This window comes from Fukomys damarensis, unplaced genomic scaffold (assembly GCF_012274545.1).
Source record: "Fukomys damarensis isolate Sample0158 unplaced genomic scaffold, DMR_v1.0_HiC HiC_scaffold_14, whole genome shotgun sequence".
Taxonomy (NCBI): domain Eukaryota; kingdom Metazoa; phylum Chordata; class Mammalia; order Rodentia; family Bathyergidae; genus Fukomys; species Fukomys damarensis.
In genome coordinates, this window is record NW_022900926.1 from 32,543,462 (window position 1) to 32,562,743 (window position 19,282).

At 39.2% G+C, this 19,282-nt stretch overlaps 1 protein-coding gene across 2 annotated transcripts in view; it reads right to left on the reverse strand.

The window, feature by feature from the left end:
• Plekhg1 (pleckstrin homology and RhoGEF domain containing G1) overlaps positions 1–19,282 on the reverse strand; it is a 162,449-nt gene that overhangs the window by 33,037 nt on the left and 110,130 nt on the right. For both annotated transcript variants that reach the window (XM_010628840.3, XM_010628842.3), the window contains 3 exons: positions 16,688–16,788; positions 5,553–5,622; positions 1,876–1,922 (listed from right to left, as the gene is read on the reverse strand). In XM_010628840.3, coding sequence (XP_010627142.1) covers positions 1,876–1,922; positions 5,553–5,622; positions 16,688–16,788 — 218 coding nt within the window. The remainder of the gene's footprint in view (positions 1–1,875; positions 1,923–5,552; positions 5,623–16,687; positions 16,789–19,282) is intronic.

A 19,282-nucleotide genomic window follows, 5' to 3' on the forward strand; every position in this document is an offset into this window, starting at 1 on the left:
TGTACTTATTCTTCCCAACATACTATTTCATGACAGAATTTAACTGAGTTCTGATCCTCAGAAGGATATAAACTGTCTGCAGGCGAGGGCCACTTTCCTATAGGTTCCTGCAGGTCTTCTTTCCCTGAACTCGGAGTGTGTGACAGACTCTTACATGTGTTCTCTGCCCTTCTCTGGACTCTGAAGCAGAATGGTGTATAAAAGGGCTGCCTTGATTTTGCACTTTCTTTTCTTAGTCACAAAATCTGAATCTGTAATTTGGGAAGTTTCTTATAAAGAAGCTATTTTGTCAAACACTAGGTTTATAATGAATAATCGCCCAATAAGCCCCTGTCTCCACTCAGATTCTGATCACTGGGTCCAGAATTTTGTGGATTCTTCAGATTCTGAGTGGGTTTTCTCCTGAAAGGGAGTGGCACAAGCTGGTGTGGGGCTTCATGACCATGGGATTTAGTTGGAGCATCCTGTGACTTCCTGATATCAGCATGGAGGTGGAAATAAATGTAGGCGAGAAGATTGCTTAAGTGAAACTGTAAATGATGTGTGTCTACAAATAAGGACAGGTGACAAACCTCGTGTTACCTGTGGGATTTTGTTCTTTTTTTTTTTTTTTTTTTTAAGGTGGGAAAAGTATGGCTGGCTACCAACTACATAAATCATCATGGCACAAAGTCCTCACCGATATTTAGAGCAGAAGTAAAATTCTGCTATGGAAAGTATTTATCATAAGTAAATCTGGGCCTCTAGCTTCATGGGCCCTTTAATACACACTGGCTTTGGGGGCTGCTCCTGAGCAAGGGGGTGTCCTGGCCCCTTTCTTCTTTCCCTCAGCAATTTGGGGGATCAGCCTGCTGGCCTCTCTTCCACGCGAATCCCCCTACCCACTGTTTCTTGAGGGACTTGTCTCGCCAAGCTGGCCACAGAGTGTGTAAAATCTTCCCAGCTCTCCTTCCTGGCTGCTCCCTAAGATGACTCTAGGCTTGCAAATGCATGAGAAAAAAGGGACTTACCAAGACATGGGGGAATGACAGGCTTTCACAGGGACCTATTAACGCAAGGCCCATGGGTAGAGAAACCTTGGTTCAAAAACTGGCTGGGCCACTCACCAGCTAGGTGGCCCTCCTGGATCTGTGGTTATCATAGCCTCAGCTGCTTCACCCATCAAATGGAGATGGGCAGGGCTGGCAGTGCGTGAGCACTTGCTGAGAACCTCACAACCGCCAGGCTCTGGGATGGGTGGTTCTGCATTTTGGACTTTTTGTCAAAAATAAATAAATGCCTACATGTGTGTGGCCCATTAACTTGGATACCTACTGGTCGATGTTTTGTTCAGATTATTCCCTGAACTGCCCTCTTGCGCTGCCTTCTGGTGTAGGCAAAACTGAGCCAGTGACCCTGTGAAATGACGGCCCCTTTCCTCATATCACCTTTCTGTGATGAGTCCTTGCCCCAAACTCTATAAACTTGTACAGTTCCTAAATCGTACGCAGCAAAGCAGAACCTTATTTTCTGCCAGGCTGGATTACACAGACTCATTAGCCGTGTTTCCTGATCCCCAAAACAAGGCACACGTAGACAAAGGTGAACAGATGAGGAGAGCAGCCCAAAGCAAGAGGAGCTCTTACTTCTCCTTTGGGGACACCTAGTAATCTTCCTGGTCTCCCCCAACATCTTTCACGGTGTTTTCTTGCACTGGCTTTGCTGGGAGCCCAAATTCCAAAGGGATCAATCAATCTCTGGGACCCCTGCAATCTGCGCTTGGAAGGTTTTGTGGTTCCCCATGGTGCTCAGCACAGTGCAGGGCAGATGACACCTGAGGACCCCCCATGTTGCGTTTACTGACTTGAAACAACATGAAAGTGATCCGATCCGTACCTCGGGTAGTTTGTGCAATACTGTGTGTAAATGTGGAACTCTTCACTCTGCAAGGAAACAAAAGAAACCTTTATAGGCAAAAAAAAAGCGCACGGATATCAACCTTAATTTAAAAATAATAAGAGTAGAAGCACTCAGGCCTTTAAACGTATTTCTCTAATCACATTGCCTGTCTCTTGAGCCCTGCGGTAACTGTCTGAGTCCGTTATTACAAACCTGGAGCCCACATGCACTTGAACTCATTTAAGTCCAGTAAAGACTCAGCACTTGCTGTGTTCCAGTGAATCTAAAGGAAAACAGGAAGAACATGAAAATAAAGGTTCTTTCCCAAGATCCTTTCGTGGATGTGCAGTGTGGGAGGAAACTAGAAGGAGGTAACGTAAATATTTTGCTGCAAGAACATGTTGGAGGTATGTGCAAGGCATGTGAAAGCTGAGTCAGCTGTTGAAGACTTGCAGGTACCTTCTCTCTGCCGGCCTCTGTTGGAATCCTCTCCCTGCAGAGCCACTGTGCCTTCTTTGGGACCGAATTTTGGCTCTGTTTCTTCTGTGCAGCCTTCCTTCTGCTCTTCGGCTGGCCTAACTGCTCCTTCTCTGGGATCCCGCCACACCCAGCACTGACCTCTCCAGAAGCCCTGACCAAATGAGGGGGACATCTGCTCATTGTGTCTCTCTCCATACCAAGCTGGGAATCCCCTCCAGGTTGAGACCACTTTGTGTTTATTTGGCACATAGTGTTTGTTGAACTACTGACTCACCACCTCTCCTACTAAACTAAAAATTATTTGTGAGCAGGACTCAAGTCTACTCATCTGCCCATGGCTACCCTGGCCTGAAACACAGTAAAGGCGTGGCTAATAGATATGAGGTTCCTGCCTTCTGCTGTGAACATAGTCCCAGTTCCTTAAGATCTTTTTATTTCCATGGCTTCTGAGTCTTTCAGGCGGCTGGCCACATTATCCGATATTGGGACGTAGTAACTAACACGTGCTCATTAAAGGATAATTCTTTAAAAGGGTAGAATCATGATTTTCATGCAAATGTTAAATGAACACTGTCAAATATTTTGTTTAACCTGTTAATGTGAAGAGCAGAAAGATATTACAACTGGATCAAAAGAGAAATAAAAATACAATAGGTTAACGAGGAACTGAAATGAAATTACAAATGGATACAAAACTGGTTTTCCTGTGGGGCTGGGTGGGTACAGAAATTGTCATTCTGTGGAGTAGAATTTATTTGCATATCTGTGGTGAAGAATCACATGCATTGCTATCAATTGTCTGACACAGACAGAATTCTAAAACAGTTCAGAGACGATGAAACGTGCAGAGACCCCACTGAATTGTGTAATTTGGAAGAATAAACCAGAAGAGTTTCCACTGGAGTCATGTAGTAACCCTTTGGATGGTTCTCTACACGGCCAAGGGAAAGAGGTACATATATGTGCAAGTGATGCGCAAAAGCAAGGAGAGAGTCCAAGGGACTCTGCTTGGCTTTCCCAGTAATGAACTTTTATTTCTGTCCCTCAGTTGCTAGCTCCTTATTCTTCCACGAGCAGTAAATAAGACATAACTGTATTTTTGTTTTGTTCTGATACTAGGGATCACTTTACCACTGAGCTACAAACTTGCCCTTTTAATTTTCTGACTTTTTTTTTTTTTTTTTTTTTTTTTTTTTTTTTTTTGGTACCAGGGGTTTGAACTCGGGTCCTTGCACTTGTGAGGCAGGTGCCAGACCCGCTGAGCCACACCCCCGGCCCTGCCCTTTTAATTTTGAAATCAGGTCTCCATAAGCTGACTAGGTTGGTCTCAAGCTTGTGATCCATCTGGTTCACCTTCCCAGGCTGCTGGGATTACAGGCACGTGGCACCATGCTTGGCTTTTTGTTGTTGTGTTGTTTGGCAGGGCTGGGGATTGAACTCAGGGCCTTGCACATGTGAGGCGAGCACACTATTAGGAGCCATTCCCCAGCTCTGTATTCTCCTTTTGTTGGTAAGAATTTCTTTAACCTACACATACCACAAAAATAAGCCAGGTCAAAGATGAATTTTTGTAAGCCCCAGTGACTCAGATAAAAGCAGAAGTCAACTTCCAGCGTTGCCTCTTTTGTTAATGACCTCTCAATTAAAGCAATTTTCCATTCCTCCCTGAACAGAGCAGCTGGTGGTGTTTCAGAAAACATAACCTCTTCTAAATTTCAGGGTGCTGAGTGAAAAGCAGGTTATGCCAGAACCCAGTCCTCCCTCGCGATTCCTGGCCTCTATGTGAACGTGTGGAGCGCTGAAGTCGGTCTTCTAATTAAACTTGGCAAAATTACAATGAAAAATAAGATTTGGGAGCTGGCAATGAGGCACATAAACAAACTTTTATGTGAATAATTAAGCCAGAGCTAAGCGTATGCTGGAACATCTTTAATCAGCTCATGATTACAGTTACCAGTAAAAGCCAAACGTTTCCGAAAGCTTCTATGTTTTTTATGTGCTGTGGTTATTTTAACATATCTTCTTTGATATACTTGGCCTATCCAACCTTTTCCCCCTTATCCATTTTCTTTCTATTTTTCAAATTTCTGCTCTTTAGGAGAATCAATTATGACACAGGTCACTTGTGAGAATTTGTGTGCCTAAACTGGTGTGCACAAACACCTTACAAGTGATCACACACACACACACACACACTCACAAACAGAGTCATACACAGAAAGTCAGGAGAGTTTATAGACAAACCCACTGACTGCTTTCAGGGAACTTCATTTCAATAAAATCCAGGGCGTTATGTTTGGGTTCAAACTCATCTGCAGGGTTCTGCAGCCATCAGAAGTGACCCCCTGGAACAAGTCTGGGGCCAGGTTGGGCTGGAACAACATCCTACATTCAAATTGGAATCCAGAGCTCTAAATGAGGTGCTAATTCATGGTTGGCCCAAAGCCCCTTCATGAACTTCACTTAAACCTTTGTCCATTTCCAACCTTTATGCAGAAACCACATGAAGTTTGACTGCAAAACAATTTCTGCCAGAGGTTTTCCAAACATGAGCTGAATTTTTCAAAGCAATTTAAGATGGGATTCTCTCTATATCAGGAAGCATGTTGAGAAAATAATATAGCCAAGGACTGTATGTTGCAGTATCTCCTTTCGAGTTCAGAGCATGAACTTACTGCCATTAAGCAGCAAAAGTCAAATTCATTTCTTGTATTTTTCTAACCAATGAGAGCAGTTTACAGAAAATTTAGGAAAATTAGAGTGCATTTTTTAAGATACAGGAAATCAATTCTGCATCTCTTTATCCCTCAAAAGATAATTATAGAGTACAGGCTAGTACCATGTATATATTACATACAGTAGTTAGAATCTAAGGAATTTTTATAACTGCTTCAGTGGTGTGTTATATGTATTTATTTTTCTAACTGTCTTCTTCAAGTTCTTCCTAGGAAAGGGTGAGTGACACTGTCCAGTTATTGTACAAGTTCTAGGAGAACTACTAAAGTTAGTATCTTTCTCTTTCCAGAAAGAATGTATTTTTTCTTTGCTACTGAAAGCAACAACAACAACAAAAATCCAGAGTGTTTATTATCTAATTTCAATATGGAACAAACTATTCCTTCTAACTCTAAAATGAAAACAATCTATACTCTCTATTTGCCTTGGATGGCCCCTCAAAAATGAACCCTGCTTACCTTGGACACAAAACATTCTGCTATGGCCACTGGGTCATTTTCACAGTTTTCCAAATCTTGTAGCAGTTCACTGAAGGAAAAAAAAAAAAAAAACCCAGGCAGTATTAGATTGTAGTCTCATGGTTGAAGGCATTTTAACTTAAAAACTTAAATGCTTCTAATGGCATTTATAAGGAATCATATGATCGGACAACTGAGGGTCTCTTATTGCATCCAAGGCTTGGATAAGGAACCCAGGGTCATGGTGGAGCCAGGATTTAACCAAGAGTTGGACCAGTAACTCTCCTACCAGAGATAGCCGTACCTAATACTGACGTTTTGGATGTTTGTCATTGACTACACACATTCATTCACTCATCAAACATCTGCTGAGATACCTGGTGCAGTTTAAGACACTAAGAACAAATCAGAGAACAAAATGAGACATGATCCCTGGTCTCATGGAGCTCCCTATACATTGGGAGGGGCAGACAGTTAATGACAAATCACACTAACCATACAAAATTCTAAACAGACAGCCATTGTACTTAAAAGGAAATAAGTATTTGCTAGAAGAGGAAATTTTTCTCAAGTGTAAATTTACATTACTTTTTAATAGAGGTATTATTATTTTAAGTAACTGCATAATATCTCATTGTGTGGCTAATATCATAATTCATTCAATTAATTTTCTGAATAAAATTCTGTAAGTGGAATTGCTAGGCCAAAGGCTGTTTTCAGTGTCAATGCTAGCACATTTTGAAACTGCACTCCATATATACTGAATTAATACATATTTTAACATGTTAAGTGTTCATTTTAATGTGCAATATATTACATAATTAATTAAAAAGTTAAATAGTCATACAGGATTTATGAGAAAAATCTTGTTTTGTGCTTCTCAATCTCAATGGCCACTGCTGAGAACCATTTTCAACCCTTTAGGCATTCCTGCTTAAGCAGGTCTCTAAGCATATAGTTGATGTATTTTCATTATTTTTCAGTTTCAGCTATTGTTTATTTCTTAATTCCCCCAAACTTTCCTTCCTACCATCTTCTCCAACTACTCTGCAATCTGACTAGGTTAAATGTCTGAACTTACATCGTTTTTTTTTGTTGTTGTTGTTGCCAGGGAATTGAACTCAGAATCTTGTGCTTGAGAGGCAGGCGCAGTGCCACTGAGCTAAATCCCTGGCCCTGAAATTACATCTTTTTTTTTTTTTTTTTTTTTTGTACCAGGGATTGAACTTGGGTCCTTGCACTTGCCGAATTTCCATCTTTAAGATCACAGAAATATTATTCTCAGTTTAGTTGTGGGTATACCATGATTTCCTTTCTTGTGACACTATGTTTACCTTAAGATTGTCTATCATTCCTACTCCTCCATTTTTCCTTGTTTTCAAAGTTCATGCCACTAATTTATCCAAAGGTGGTGTGCCAGAAGTATAAATCTCACCCCACTACATCTAAACGTCAGGTAGCCACTGGTTGCCTATCTTTCCTGGTGGCCTCTTTCCCAGGTCTGTGTCCTGTTCCATCCTGCCTGGGTTCAACTCCAGACTGCTGGGCCTGCTCTGCAGCCCCTGTCTGATGATGGCCTTGGCTTTGCTCCTGGGTCGGACACCCTGCTGCTCAGATCCCATTTCCTACTGGTTTCCTCCTTTGGGAGATTTCAACATCCAGTAGCTTTCTGAGTAAGGATAAAGAGAGCTAAGTTTTCTGAGACTTTTCACCTTTCAACATGTTTTCCTTTCACAGTGGCTGCTGAGGTCAGTGGCTATGGAATTCTTGGTTGGAAGTCACATTCAGAGGGCTATCTGTCACCTCATAAATTCCAGTGCTGCTATTGAGAGTCTAGTGTCACTGTGATCCTGTTCCAGGTTGTGACTTTTTTTTTGTTTGTTTTTTAAATTTTGGAAGATTTTAGGATTCCGTCTTTGCTAATGTAATTCTGAAACTCTGTAATGGTAGGCTTTGAGATGAGTCTTTGACCATGTGCTGGGCCAGTGTGACAATCTGGGAACTGATCCTAAGCTCCAAGTGTGGTCTAGTGACCTCTCCTTTAGGAGGCCCATAGGCACCATTCCATAAAAATACTGAGGCACCACCAGATTTTTTTCCTTCCACTGTCTTGTGAGAGTGCACTGAGCTTTTCCAGGGGCTGTATGATGTTTGACAACATGATTGATGGAAAGCAGGAGCAGAGAGAATTCTGCTGTTTCTTAGTGAGTCAGACAGTAAAGGGATCTGTAAAATTGCAAAACAATTCCGAAACAAGCAAAAAATGTAGTGGAAAAAGCAATAAAAGTATTTTTCTTAAAAATATGTGGTGGGTTTATCATTATTACATAAATTGATATTTTAATGGTTTCTCAGTTTTAGTTTCAAACATGGTAAACAAAACACAATAAAATACAAACAAAAAAGCTTTGGGGGGGTTATTTTTAAGCATATAAAAGACCATGGGACATGGGATCATGTGAGATACCACGTTCCTGAATTTTAATTTTGAAGCTTTCCCCTACATTGTTGAAGACTGTACTCCATTCTGTATATTCTGGCCTGATCCTCTAATTTTCCTTATTCTTTTTCTTATATTTTCCATCTTCATGTTTACTATTCTGTCTTAGAAGAAGAGATCTTAACTTACTTTATATCCTTTTCATTGAATTTAAAAATTTCTACTGTCAGATTAGTAACCTTGAAATTCTTTCTCAAAAAATGCTCTTTGGATATATTTTGCATTTTGGCTTTTATTTCAAGGGAACAAAATATTCTTTTGTCTCCATGGATTAGATGATGATGATGATTTTGTACTTTTTTGTTCTTTGTTTGTGACTGAGGTCCCCCTTCTCTGCTTGATCAGTTCAGCTTCTGCTGCTCCTCTTAGAGGTTCTCCTCAAATATCTGGGTACCTTGACTTGTCCTCTCTTATTTGAAGGTGAGACACTGCAAAGCTAATTGTAAACTCTGTGCAGACAGAGTCTATCACAGCGATCCTGACTCCCAAGCAGCAGTTCTCCAACTCTTTAGTGTCAGGGTCTGCCTACAATCGTAAACATTCTTCATGTAGATTACATCTAGTTATTTTTACTAAAATAGATATTAAAGCTGAACAATTAAAATTACCAGTTCATTTAGTAACACATCTGATACATATGACTCTAAATACCTTTCTATGAAAAATAGCTTTTATAAAATGAAAAATTCTTAGGGCTGGGGATTTAGCTCAGTGGTTCCACTGCCTGCCTTGCAAGCACAAGGATGTGAGTTCGATCCCTGGGACCCCCCCCCCAAATTCTTTAGTGAGAAGAGGAGCAGTGTTTTACACTCTTACAGATCTCTGCAGTCTAATTTCATAGAACATGGCTGGATTCTCCTATCAACTTTGTCACCCAATCTGTTGCAGTTTGTCATTTGGGATGAAGTCTATAAAAAGGAATCCAGCCTCACATCGACATGTCATTAGGAAAGGGAGTAGCATTTTACTCCCCTTCCAGCAATGGCGAATATTCTTGGATATTTTGCTAAGACTCAGCAAGTGGTAGTCATCTCTGAAACGTCTGTTGGAGCCCAAAGCCATCACAATCAAGTGTACTACTGCTTTCAAATCAACTGCTCTCTCTTGCCCTTGGAAAGAATCTTTTAGGACAGTCCCAATTTCAAACACTGTTCCCCGTATTCTTATAAAAAACATCTCCTTTGTAAGATTATTTTTAGTTTGCAAAATATAATTATGACAATTGTATCACTGTCTTTTATAGAAAGATGAATGTGGTTAAATCAAAAGACATTTGAGATCTAGGCATTGTGACCTGAATACTATATGAGTAAAGAGAAAAGATGGAAGAAAAAATAGTGGCAAAGAAAAAACATTTTAGAGCCAGTGTTTTCCATGACTGGAAGAGGGTGTTCTCTGGACGGAGGTTTCTGTCTGGCTCTCGCTGTATAAATCCTCTTCCTCAACAGAGAGGAACTTTGAGCAGATCCAATCACGTTCCTTCTCAGAACTGAACAGAAATACTCTTTGATCATATTTAACTCCCTGTGCCTTAAATTTTATGCTCCTCATGCCCTTTCCAAGCATTTATTTCACCCTCCAAGTGGATTTGCTCGGAGAAATGTGTCTCTGGCTTCCCAAGCTCCAGGTGCACCTACCTCCCTTGTAAGTGAATGACACATTCATCATAAAGAAGCCACAGAGCGACAGGGGCCTCAGACATCAACCAATCCTAAACATTAACTTCAAGGTGAGAAAACCCTGGTCCTTAAAGAGGAAGTAGCTGATCTTATGTCACACAGCCATAATTAATGGCATAGCTGCAGGCTAGTCTGGTCCTTGGCTTTCTTGAGTTGATCAGGCAACACAGCCATTAATAGATGTAGTTCTACTAGAGAACAGGATTGATTCAGGAGGCTGATTCTCCCACAGCTTAGTTATCCTGAATAAAGATAATTAGCTGAAACAAAAAGAAACTTTCAGGCTGAAGATTTAGCTCAGTGGTGCTGCCCCTGCCTCACAAGCACAAGGTCCTGCGTTCAATCTCAAGTCCAAAAAAGAAAGAAAAAAGACTTTCACTCTGATCTTTGGAGGAGGAGAGAGGAGGACTTGATGAGTTAAATCTGCTAAGAAACAATTTAAAGCATAAAAATTCATTTTGGACAAATGGTGTTTATTTCCTCACTCTTCTTAAAGATCCAGATTACAGTTTAGATAACTTTTCCCTATTCCAAGAGAGGGATGCTATAAAAAATTTTAAAAGTTGGCATTTCTGTTTTGGTTAGCAGTAAGAAAAAAAGTTTTGGGATTTAGGGGGCTGGTTCCAATACGGAAAGTAGTTTCTTTGATTAATTCAGTTTTCTAACCACTTGGGGATTTATTCCAGAACCAAACCAGAGGCTTAAATTTCTAGGCTAGCACAGGGATTATAAAAGAGAGATCTGGCTAACAAAAAGAAAACAAAAATGAAGTCTCAAGTACATTCTAAAATATTTCACGATGGAAGATTTTGTAAAATAACAATTTAAACTTTATCATATACCAAACTGAACAAGGACAATAAAAGAAATTATATGCTCCTTTCATTTATGACCACCCATGAAAAATTCTTTAAAAAGATACAAATATATCAAGTGCATACATTTATAAATCACAGCCAGTTAGAGCTTATTCCAGCCATGTTATATATGATTCAGATCAGAATGCCTATAATTTATAATACCAGGAGTTGAAGGAGTAAAATCATATGTCAACTTTACTAAAGTTACAGCTGCACAACTCACAACAGTTAAATATTGGAGCTGGTCTATATGGCTGTCAACAAATGAACAGATAAAGAAAATGTGGTATATATACATAATGGAGACTACCCAGCCACAAAACATAAATCTGAGTCATTTGTAAGAAAATTGATGCACCTTGAGGCCATAATGCTAAGTAAAATAAATCAGACACAGGTTAAATGTCCTATGGCTTCTTTTATATGAGAAACCAAAAGTATAAATAAGTTAAAAAGCAAAATAAAAGGGCCAGGGATTTAGCTCAGTAGTTCTGCTGCCTGCCTCTCAAACTTAAGGTCCCAAGTTTGATCCCCCATACAAAAACAACAACAACAACAACAAAGCAAAATAAAATATAGATGCTAGGAAACGGGGACAGACTTTGTGGAGATGGGAAGGGGATCTGAAGATGGGGGAAGATGGGAGGGGGCATTAGAAGAGGAAGTAAAAAGGATCATATACATACCAATTTTACATGATGAATTTATATTATGTATTATAAATATTTACTACTAATAAATGCAAATAAAAATTTTACTGAAGGTATACTATGGAATCGGTACAATTCAATATTCACAAGATTCATAATGAAATACCAATAGGACAAATGTTTATCTAAATTTCACAGCAAACATTACACTTAATGGCAAAATAATTTTGCTAAAGTAAAAAGAAGGTAAGGATGCCCACATTCAAACAACACTGGATGAGAAGACTCACCCAAAGTGATAAGACAAGAAAAAAACATAAAAAGTAGAAGAAATGAAAAAGGCAAGAAAAAAATTCTCATTTGCAGACATGACTGTCTACAAAGAAATCATAGAGGACCTACAAACTTATTAGAACTAACGCAAAAGCTTAGAAAGTTTGATATACTATCTACATATAAAAATAAAAGTCATTTATAGATGAGAATAATATTGCAAGTTAAAAGACTAGAAAAAGTGTTCTAGTCAGAGTAACATCTAAAGCTATCGAGGGATGAATTTTTTTTAATAGTACTGGAGACTGAACCCAGTTAAGTAAACACTATACCACTGAGCTACAACCCCATCCCTCAGAATGAATTTTTAAAAGCTACAGGTAGGAATGTTTTGGAAAAATTATAAAATATTATCCAAGGATAGTTTAAAAAGCTGACTGAAGAGACATATGTCTGTGAATGGGAACAACATGGTATCGTAAAAATGTCTATTCTGACAAGTAAATTTAATGCAATTCCAATAAAAATCCCAACAGAGTGTTTTATAAAACTTGACAAATTAATGAAAAAATCAGTTCATAAGGCAGAATCAAGAAAAACTAAGCCAGGGTTGAAGTAAAGCAATGTGGGCTTAATGATAAAAACAGTATGACATGGGCAAGGCTGGATAAACAGAGTAATGGAAGAGGATCAGAGTCCAGAGCCAGATCCACATATCCATGCAAACTCGACACAAGAGGAATGTGCACTACAGATCAGTATGAAGAAGCTGTACATTTCAATTAGTGGTGATGGGACCACTGCCATAGGAAATAAGAATCCGAAGCCCTAATGTATGTCATGCTTCTATCAAGTTTATGTGAATTAAAGACAAATGTGAAAAGTACAATTGTAAGAGTTTAAAAAATAGAGTATATTTATGATCCAAGATCAAGAGATAATTTTACACAAAATCTTTCCACCATGAAAAGTCTATTTAGTGTTGTTACACTTATAAATTATACAATTTCTTTTCAAAGAAGCCATGATTAAAGTCAAAAGACGTGCCTCATGCTAGGAGATATGTGCAACTCAAACCACAAAGATCACTAGCCAGGATCCATCGAGAACTCCTACATGACAATAAGGAAAAGAAACACTCAACAAGAAAACAGGCGATGATTATAAGCCAGAAGATTACAGAAGAAACCTAAATGGCCAATAAGAAATGATACTTTCATGCACTACAACTGGCAAGACTCAAAGTGATAGATCCCTTCACATGGAACAGTAAATAAATGAATTACAGTTTAAATCTCAAAAACAGTGCTGGGTGAAGAATGTCTGTAAGAAGCTGATACCACCCATTTGAAATAAATGAAAGCACGTTGCATATTTTAAATAAATACTTACATATACAATAAGGGCAAAAAACCAAAACCATGCTAGGGAATGAAACACCAAGACTTAGTAGTTATAGTATAGCGGAGTACTGAGCCAGATAATAGGCTTTGCCTGAGGCCCTTCTGTCCACAGTTTCCTCATCTGCAGTGCTGTTCTGTTAGCATCTTGAATTCTGTCGAGGTGGGAGTGTTTACACTATGGACATCAGTAACACGCCAACTTCTGGATTTTCCCTCTCTGATCTTTGTGTTTGAGAATTGCTTACCACACACACATTAGTGAGCCTTTCTCCTCAAAGCACAATGAGATTGGGCCAGGGTATGTAAGCGGCTTTAATGATATTTTTGATGTCTTTATGCTTCAAATAATTTCTAAAGCAAATATAGTACAAAAAACAGCTTTGCTAGAGTTCGGAGTGCTTCATGGATGCTTATCATATCACTCTACTCTTTTCTGTATTTTGGAAAGACAGGTTGAATATCCCTTATCCCTTATACTTGGGACCAGAAGTATTTTGGTTTTACTTTTTCTTTTTTTCAGGTACTGGAGATTGAACTCAGGACCTGATGCTTGCAAGGCAGGCATGGCGCCACTGAATTATATCCCCAGCTCACCAGAAGTATTTTAGATTTCAGATTAAAAAAAATTTTTTTTGGACTACTGGCATATACTCAGTGAGATATCTTGGAGATGGGATACAAATCTAAAAATAAAATTGATTTGTTTCATGTACACCTTCTACACACAGCCTGAAAGTAATTTTTAGTGCATTTTGACCACAACATGTCACATATGGTCTGATGTGGGATTTTCCACCTGTGGCATTATAGCAATGCTCAGAAAGCTTCAGATTTTGGAGCATTTAGAATTTAGGATTTTCAGATTAGGGATGCTCAGTCTATATTTCCTGAAAAAAGAAATCTAGTCAGCTAAAACTTTCAGACCACAGTTAAGCCATTTTTTTTTTTTGGCTCTCTTTAATTTTGGAGATTTAAGTCTTGCCTAGTTGGTCACAATATTATTATGTTATGTTGAAAACCTGGACCTGAACTAATAATAGAAACTGCAAAGTTTATTATTTGAAGGCCCAACATCGATTTGCCAGATAGCTGTATCTTTGAAATTAACAATTAAGGTATATAATAAAAAATTCATTAGGAAAACTGACATAGAAAGTCACATCAATATTCTTACTTAACCAAATACAATAACATCAAAGACATGTGAGCTCTAAATTTAGATTCTAGGTTTAAGAGAAAGGAAATAAAAACAAATGAGGGATAAAATATAACAAACAACTTGGCTATAAAAATTAAACCAGATATTTTGAAAACATTGAAAGATATTACAGATTTGACAAAACCAGGTATTCAAGGTGGATGACACTGCAACTGTAGCTCTATGTCCTTGAGCAGAGGACTTTCTGGTCGGTAAGTTGGTTTCTCATTTATAAAATGTGGGTACAAGCCGGGCATGATGGTGCATGTCTATAATTCCAGCACTGTGGGAGGCTAAGTCAGGAGGGTCTCAAGTTTGAGCCCCAGACTGGACAACTTAGAGAGAGAGAGAGAGAGAGAGAGAGAGAGAGAGAGAGAGAGACACCGGGGATTTAGCTCAGTGCTCAAGCCCTGGGTTCAATCCCCAGTGAGACACACACACACACACACACACACACACACACACAAAGAAAGTACGAACAATATTGCATCCTTTCTGCCTTAAAAAGTGGCGAGGATGATTAAATGAGATAATGCGAGTTCAGGAAATGTACTGAAGTGATCTACACAGGGACAGGTGCGAACATGACCCCTGTGACTGTGTCATTCCACTGATGCCTTATATTGATGACACATCATCCTCAGCTTCTTCCTTTGCCCTGACTCAGGTTTATTTTAGACAGGTCTGACTTTCATGGTCAAGGGACCCGAAATAGCGAAGAACCACGGACCCATTCAGGAATGTCAAGATCTTCTCATTCACCCAAATTTTGCAGACTGGGCTCCACTTCTGAGTCTCTTTTGCTAACTAATTTTTATCTGTATTTAAATCAAGAGGCACACTGACATTTAAATTCCAGGGAGTAAAAAGTGCTCCTGGAGTCTCACACTACAGAACTCACGGCTTGAGAAGTTGGGCTCCGCTCTGGCAGGAGGGCACATGGCTCAATAGAGTAGCGAGTCCCGGATGATGAATCTGAAGTGGTAATTGTCTAAAGCTCTCTGGCCTCCGGCATGAAGGAAGCATGCTGTAACTACCTGTTACCATCAACTAACAGACAAGGCACAGGAAGGAGACTTGGGCCAGGGCCTTCCTAGAATTCTCTCTCCTCTTTTCAGGCCATTAGTGTCTTTCATGACTTTGGAAAGAGAAACCACACTCGTGGGATTTTATCAGCTAAATGGGGCCTGCCTTAACACTAACACTTCGCTATTGAACAGGGGTTCGCCATTTCAGTTTTTTTCTTCCTTTTATCTCTCTTCTTATTGTTGTGTTTATCTGTACAGTGCTTCTCACCATGGCTGCACATTACAAACTACCTGAGGACCTTATGAAAAATTCTGATCCCACTCCTGACCAATGAGTAAAACTCTCTGGAGGTTGGATCCGTCCACTGTTATCTTTTTAAAAAGCTTCCCTGGTGATGCCAGCGTGTAGCCTTGATGGAGAACCACTGACTCAACCATAAACTGGTTTTCAAAGGCAGAGTTACATGAGCAAGAAACCCTGATGTAATACTGGTGTTTCCCACATCCTATGTTTTTAGAATCAAAGGACAAGTTGATTCCACTCAACAACAACGTCTCCCAAAGGACAGGCTAGTGCTGGGACACAGGGATGTGGGGGTTGGCAAAGGAGATGGGGTCTGGTCCCCAGTGAGCTCACCTTGGCCAACCTTATTAAGCAAAGAGGGACAAGATTCAGCTAGCATTATAGTTGAGCCACACAATGACAGTACAGGGTGGAATTTTATAATGGTATTTCAGTATAGCAAAAGCCACATCATCACCAGTAACATTTAAGGCTTGCTGGCACTGACCTGACACGTGAGGTGTATCAGTTTATCAACTTTGGGCAGATTTCCATTCATTTGTTCAATAAAAGTTTGAATGACCCTATGGGCTAAGAGCTGTTTTAGACCCTTGGGTAGTAACAAAGCAGACAGATCCCCATGTTCTGTGAGATGGGTGGGGAATGAAACAACAACCCTATGTTCTGTGAGCTAGGTGGGGAACAAAACCGCAGAAATAATCTAAAAGCTCAGCAAGAGTATGTTAGAAATTGATGGGTGCTACAAGAAATGGAAAAAGTAGAGGAGGTGAAGAGTGTGTGTGTGTGTGTGTGTGTGGAGTGGGGAAGCCTTGTTGAGAAAGTAAGATTTGAACAAAGACAAAAAGTGAGAGAATTAGTGTTTGAATTAAATTATTTGAAATGATTATTAATTAAAGTCTATGTTATGACTTAAAGGATTTACTGCATGTAAAGAAAATTTATAGAAAATCCAGCATAGAAGGGTGCTGGAAGCCAGGCACGTTTGTATTTCTCAATGTCCTATTCACATCCTCCTGTGGAATAAAAATGTTAATGCTCTCCCAGGACAAATATGGAAAGGAGTAGAATTTTGAATAACTGTAATAATCACAGAGGAAACAGAGATGTTTCTAGTCAGAAAACCCCACAGCATAATGGCCATAAAAATTCTCAGGGGTCATAGGTAAAATTTTCCTAGGCTATATTCAAGAAAAATTCATAAATTTCCTATGTGAGAACAACCTTATGAGAATCTACTTACCTATTGAAGTGGTAGATATCTTGTATGTTTCCAAAAAGGGCAGATCTATCTTCAGTCTCCAGGGGAAGTTTTGTTTGATCCCTGATACAGTCTAGGTAATCCTGTGAAATCAATGAGAAGGGCTCCTTAAACACTCCTGACCTTTTCCAAGTCACCTTTAATTATGCAAGATGAATCATTCACATCCGTTTCAAGTAATTATGATACCGATGTGCTCATTAACTGTGTGAATACAGAACTGCTCTCTCATTAATGATGATAACACTTAAACTATTTCTAGAACATGAATTTTTATCAAAGGGAAAGAGTGTGGTACATATTAGTGCATTACCTCCAAATGTATTAAAGCTTCCCTTGATGAGTGTGGTTAACAGTTACCAGTAACACCAAAGTTTTAGTGTAACATAATCTCCTGTCCCTCTGACTGATTTGTGTCCTAAAAAGACACTCCAAAATTCATATATTTGGAAGCCAGAAATAAAATTTCTGAAATGCTATAGTTACTTTAAGCACAATCTTTAAATCATAAAGATATCAGCTGTTAAAATATAGAACCAAATTTTCCTTAAAAAACCAACTTACTAAAAGTATTTAAAAATAAGCACATCATTCGCTTATTCTATGTGATAGGCTATATTCATCAGCCAGGGGAAGACTCTGAAATTATTTTTTATGTTTCAACATAGAAACAGTTTCCCACACAGAGTCAGACCCACAGCAGACTAAACAGAGGTGGCTAAGAAGCTATTGGCACCGCTGAGACAGGGGAAAACTGCTTTCTGCCGCTCGTGTGCTGAAGAGTTCATGACTGAGTGTTCCCATCTCCCCAGCAATGCTTGAAAAAGAACTGCAGGAGGCAAGAAAACAATAAAAGAAAAAAGTGAAAGCAGCTGAAATAACATAAAATAAAAAAATAAATACAGTTCCCTGCTCTGAGTTGAACAATGCAGCATGGCCTCCCACCAAACACAACATGTGACCCGCAGTGTGCAGAAGAAAGTCACCACACCACCAGCCCAGCACCATGGCCCATGGCACTGTCCAGCAGCAAATACAATGGTCTTCAGATGCAACTAGCAGAAGAAGCTGAAATTTAAGAACCATCAGTTAATTGTATCTTACAGCTTTTCATAATCCTCATTCATTCTGTCATGCTTTGTCACTCCAGTTAAAGGTGAAGGATTCATCGTTAACTTTCTTAAACAGCACATCTTACAGTTCCTATCAAATTTTAAGTTGATGCCATACTTTGATGTCACATCTTTGGTACTACAACCACTATCGTATATGAATCAGTGCTAATCAACTTTTTGAAGGTAAGCTTTCGTGGTAACAGCTTCTCAAAGAAAGCGGTCATCTCAATAACAAATTAGGTTTGTAAGGGTTAAGTGAGGCTGGCATTAAAACTCTCAATAGCAAGACCTTTTCTCCTTACTGTCAGGAACAGTTAATGCCCAGCCAAGAGAAGCGAATGAAAACTAGAATTGAAGTAATGGTACATTCTGATCAACACATAAAACCTGTACTTTCCAGCCTGGGCAACTTAGCTAAAAATTAATGAGAACATGTTTTAAAATGAAAAAAATAAAATAAAAGGGATAGGGATGTAGCTTAGAATAAAGATCTTGGGTTCGATATTTAGTACGAGAAGCAAAAAAAGCAACAACAACAAAAAACCCATCACCAAACACTAATAACAAACACAAATCCACACTCCCTCAACAAACTAAAAGTATCCATCCATACTTCAGTTACATGGTGCACATGGTACAAAGGAACAGACTCATACTCAATTCACACTGGATTATATTTGATAATAGATTAATACTCTGCTGGACACTTTAATAGAACATATTGTATGCAAAATTAAGACAGCAAAACCAAACAGTGCAGCCTGACATGACCCACACCAACAGAGCTGGAGAGTAGGACTGAAATGATGCAGGCGTGCCAGATTACCCAGCTGGCTCCAGCGCCTCTAAAGAGAGAATTAACAAGCTTTTTCCTCACTTTGAATACGAAGCTTGCTCATTCACAGAAACCCGAGACTAAATTCTTTATGTGAAAGAAAGACTGAGTTAAGGGGCTAAAAAATTTCATCTGGGATTAGAGAAAAAGAATCATGGCCCCTTTCCAACAAATAATGGCCCATCTCCAATTGAAAGGGTTTCAAAACCCTCAGGGTCTGTGGTAGAGACACTAGATTTTAAGAGCTGCTTGTTTTCTGAAATTGTTGAGAAAATAGATCATTAGGAGGCCACATTTTTGTAGGTCACTCCAGAAACACATCAAAGTCGCATAGCCACGACTGGTTCCCCACACTGATCATCATTAAGTCTTTTAAATATGATACTTTAACCCTGAACCAGTTACTAAAAACTACTTTAGCAAGGGCTGCACTAGCAGCTGTAATCATCTGGAGCCAAAATGAGAGGTTTGCAGCTCTGTGATAATAACAGCTCATTCTGTGCTCAAAATGACAGTCAGGATCCTGATGAGATTTATTAGAGCCTGTCATGCTGCTTATTAATGTTATTGGCTGGATGTCAGCACCGCAGGCTCCCCGACTCTTAAAAAGTAAGGATCAAGTTTATT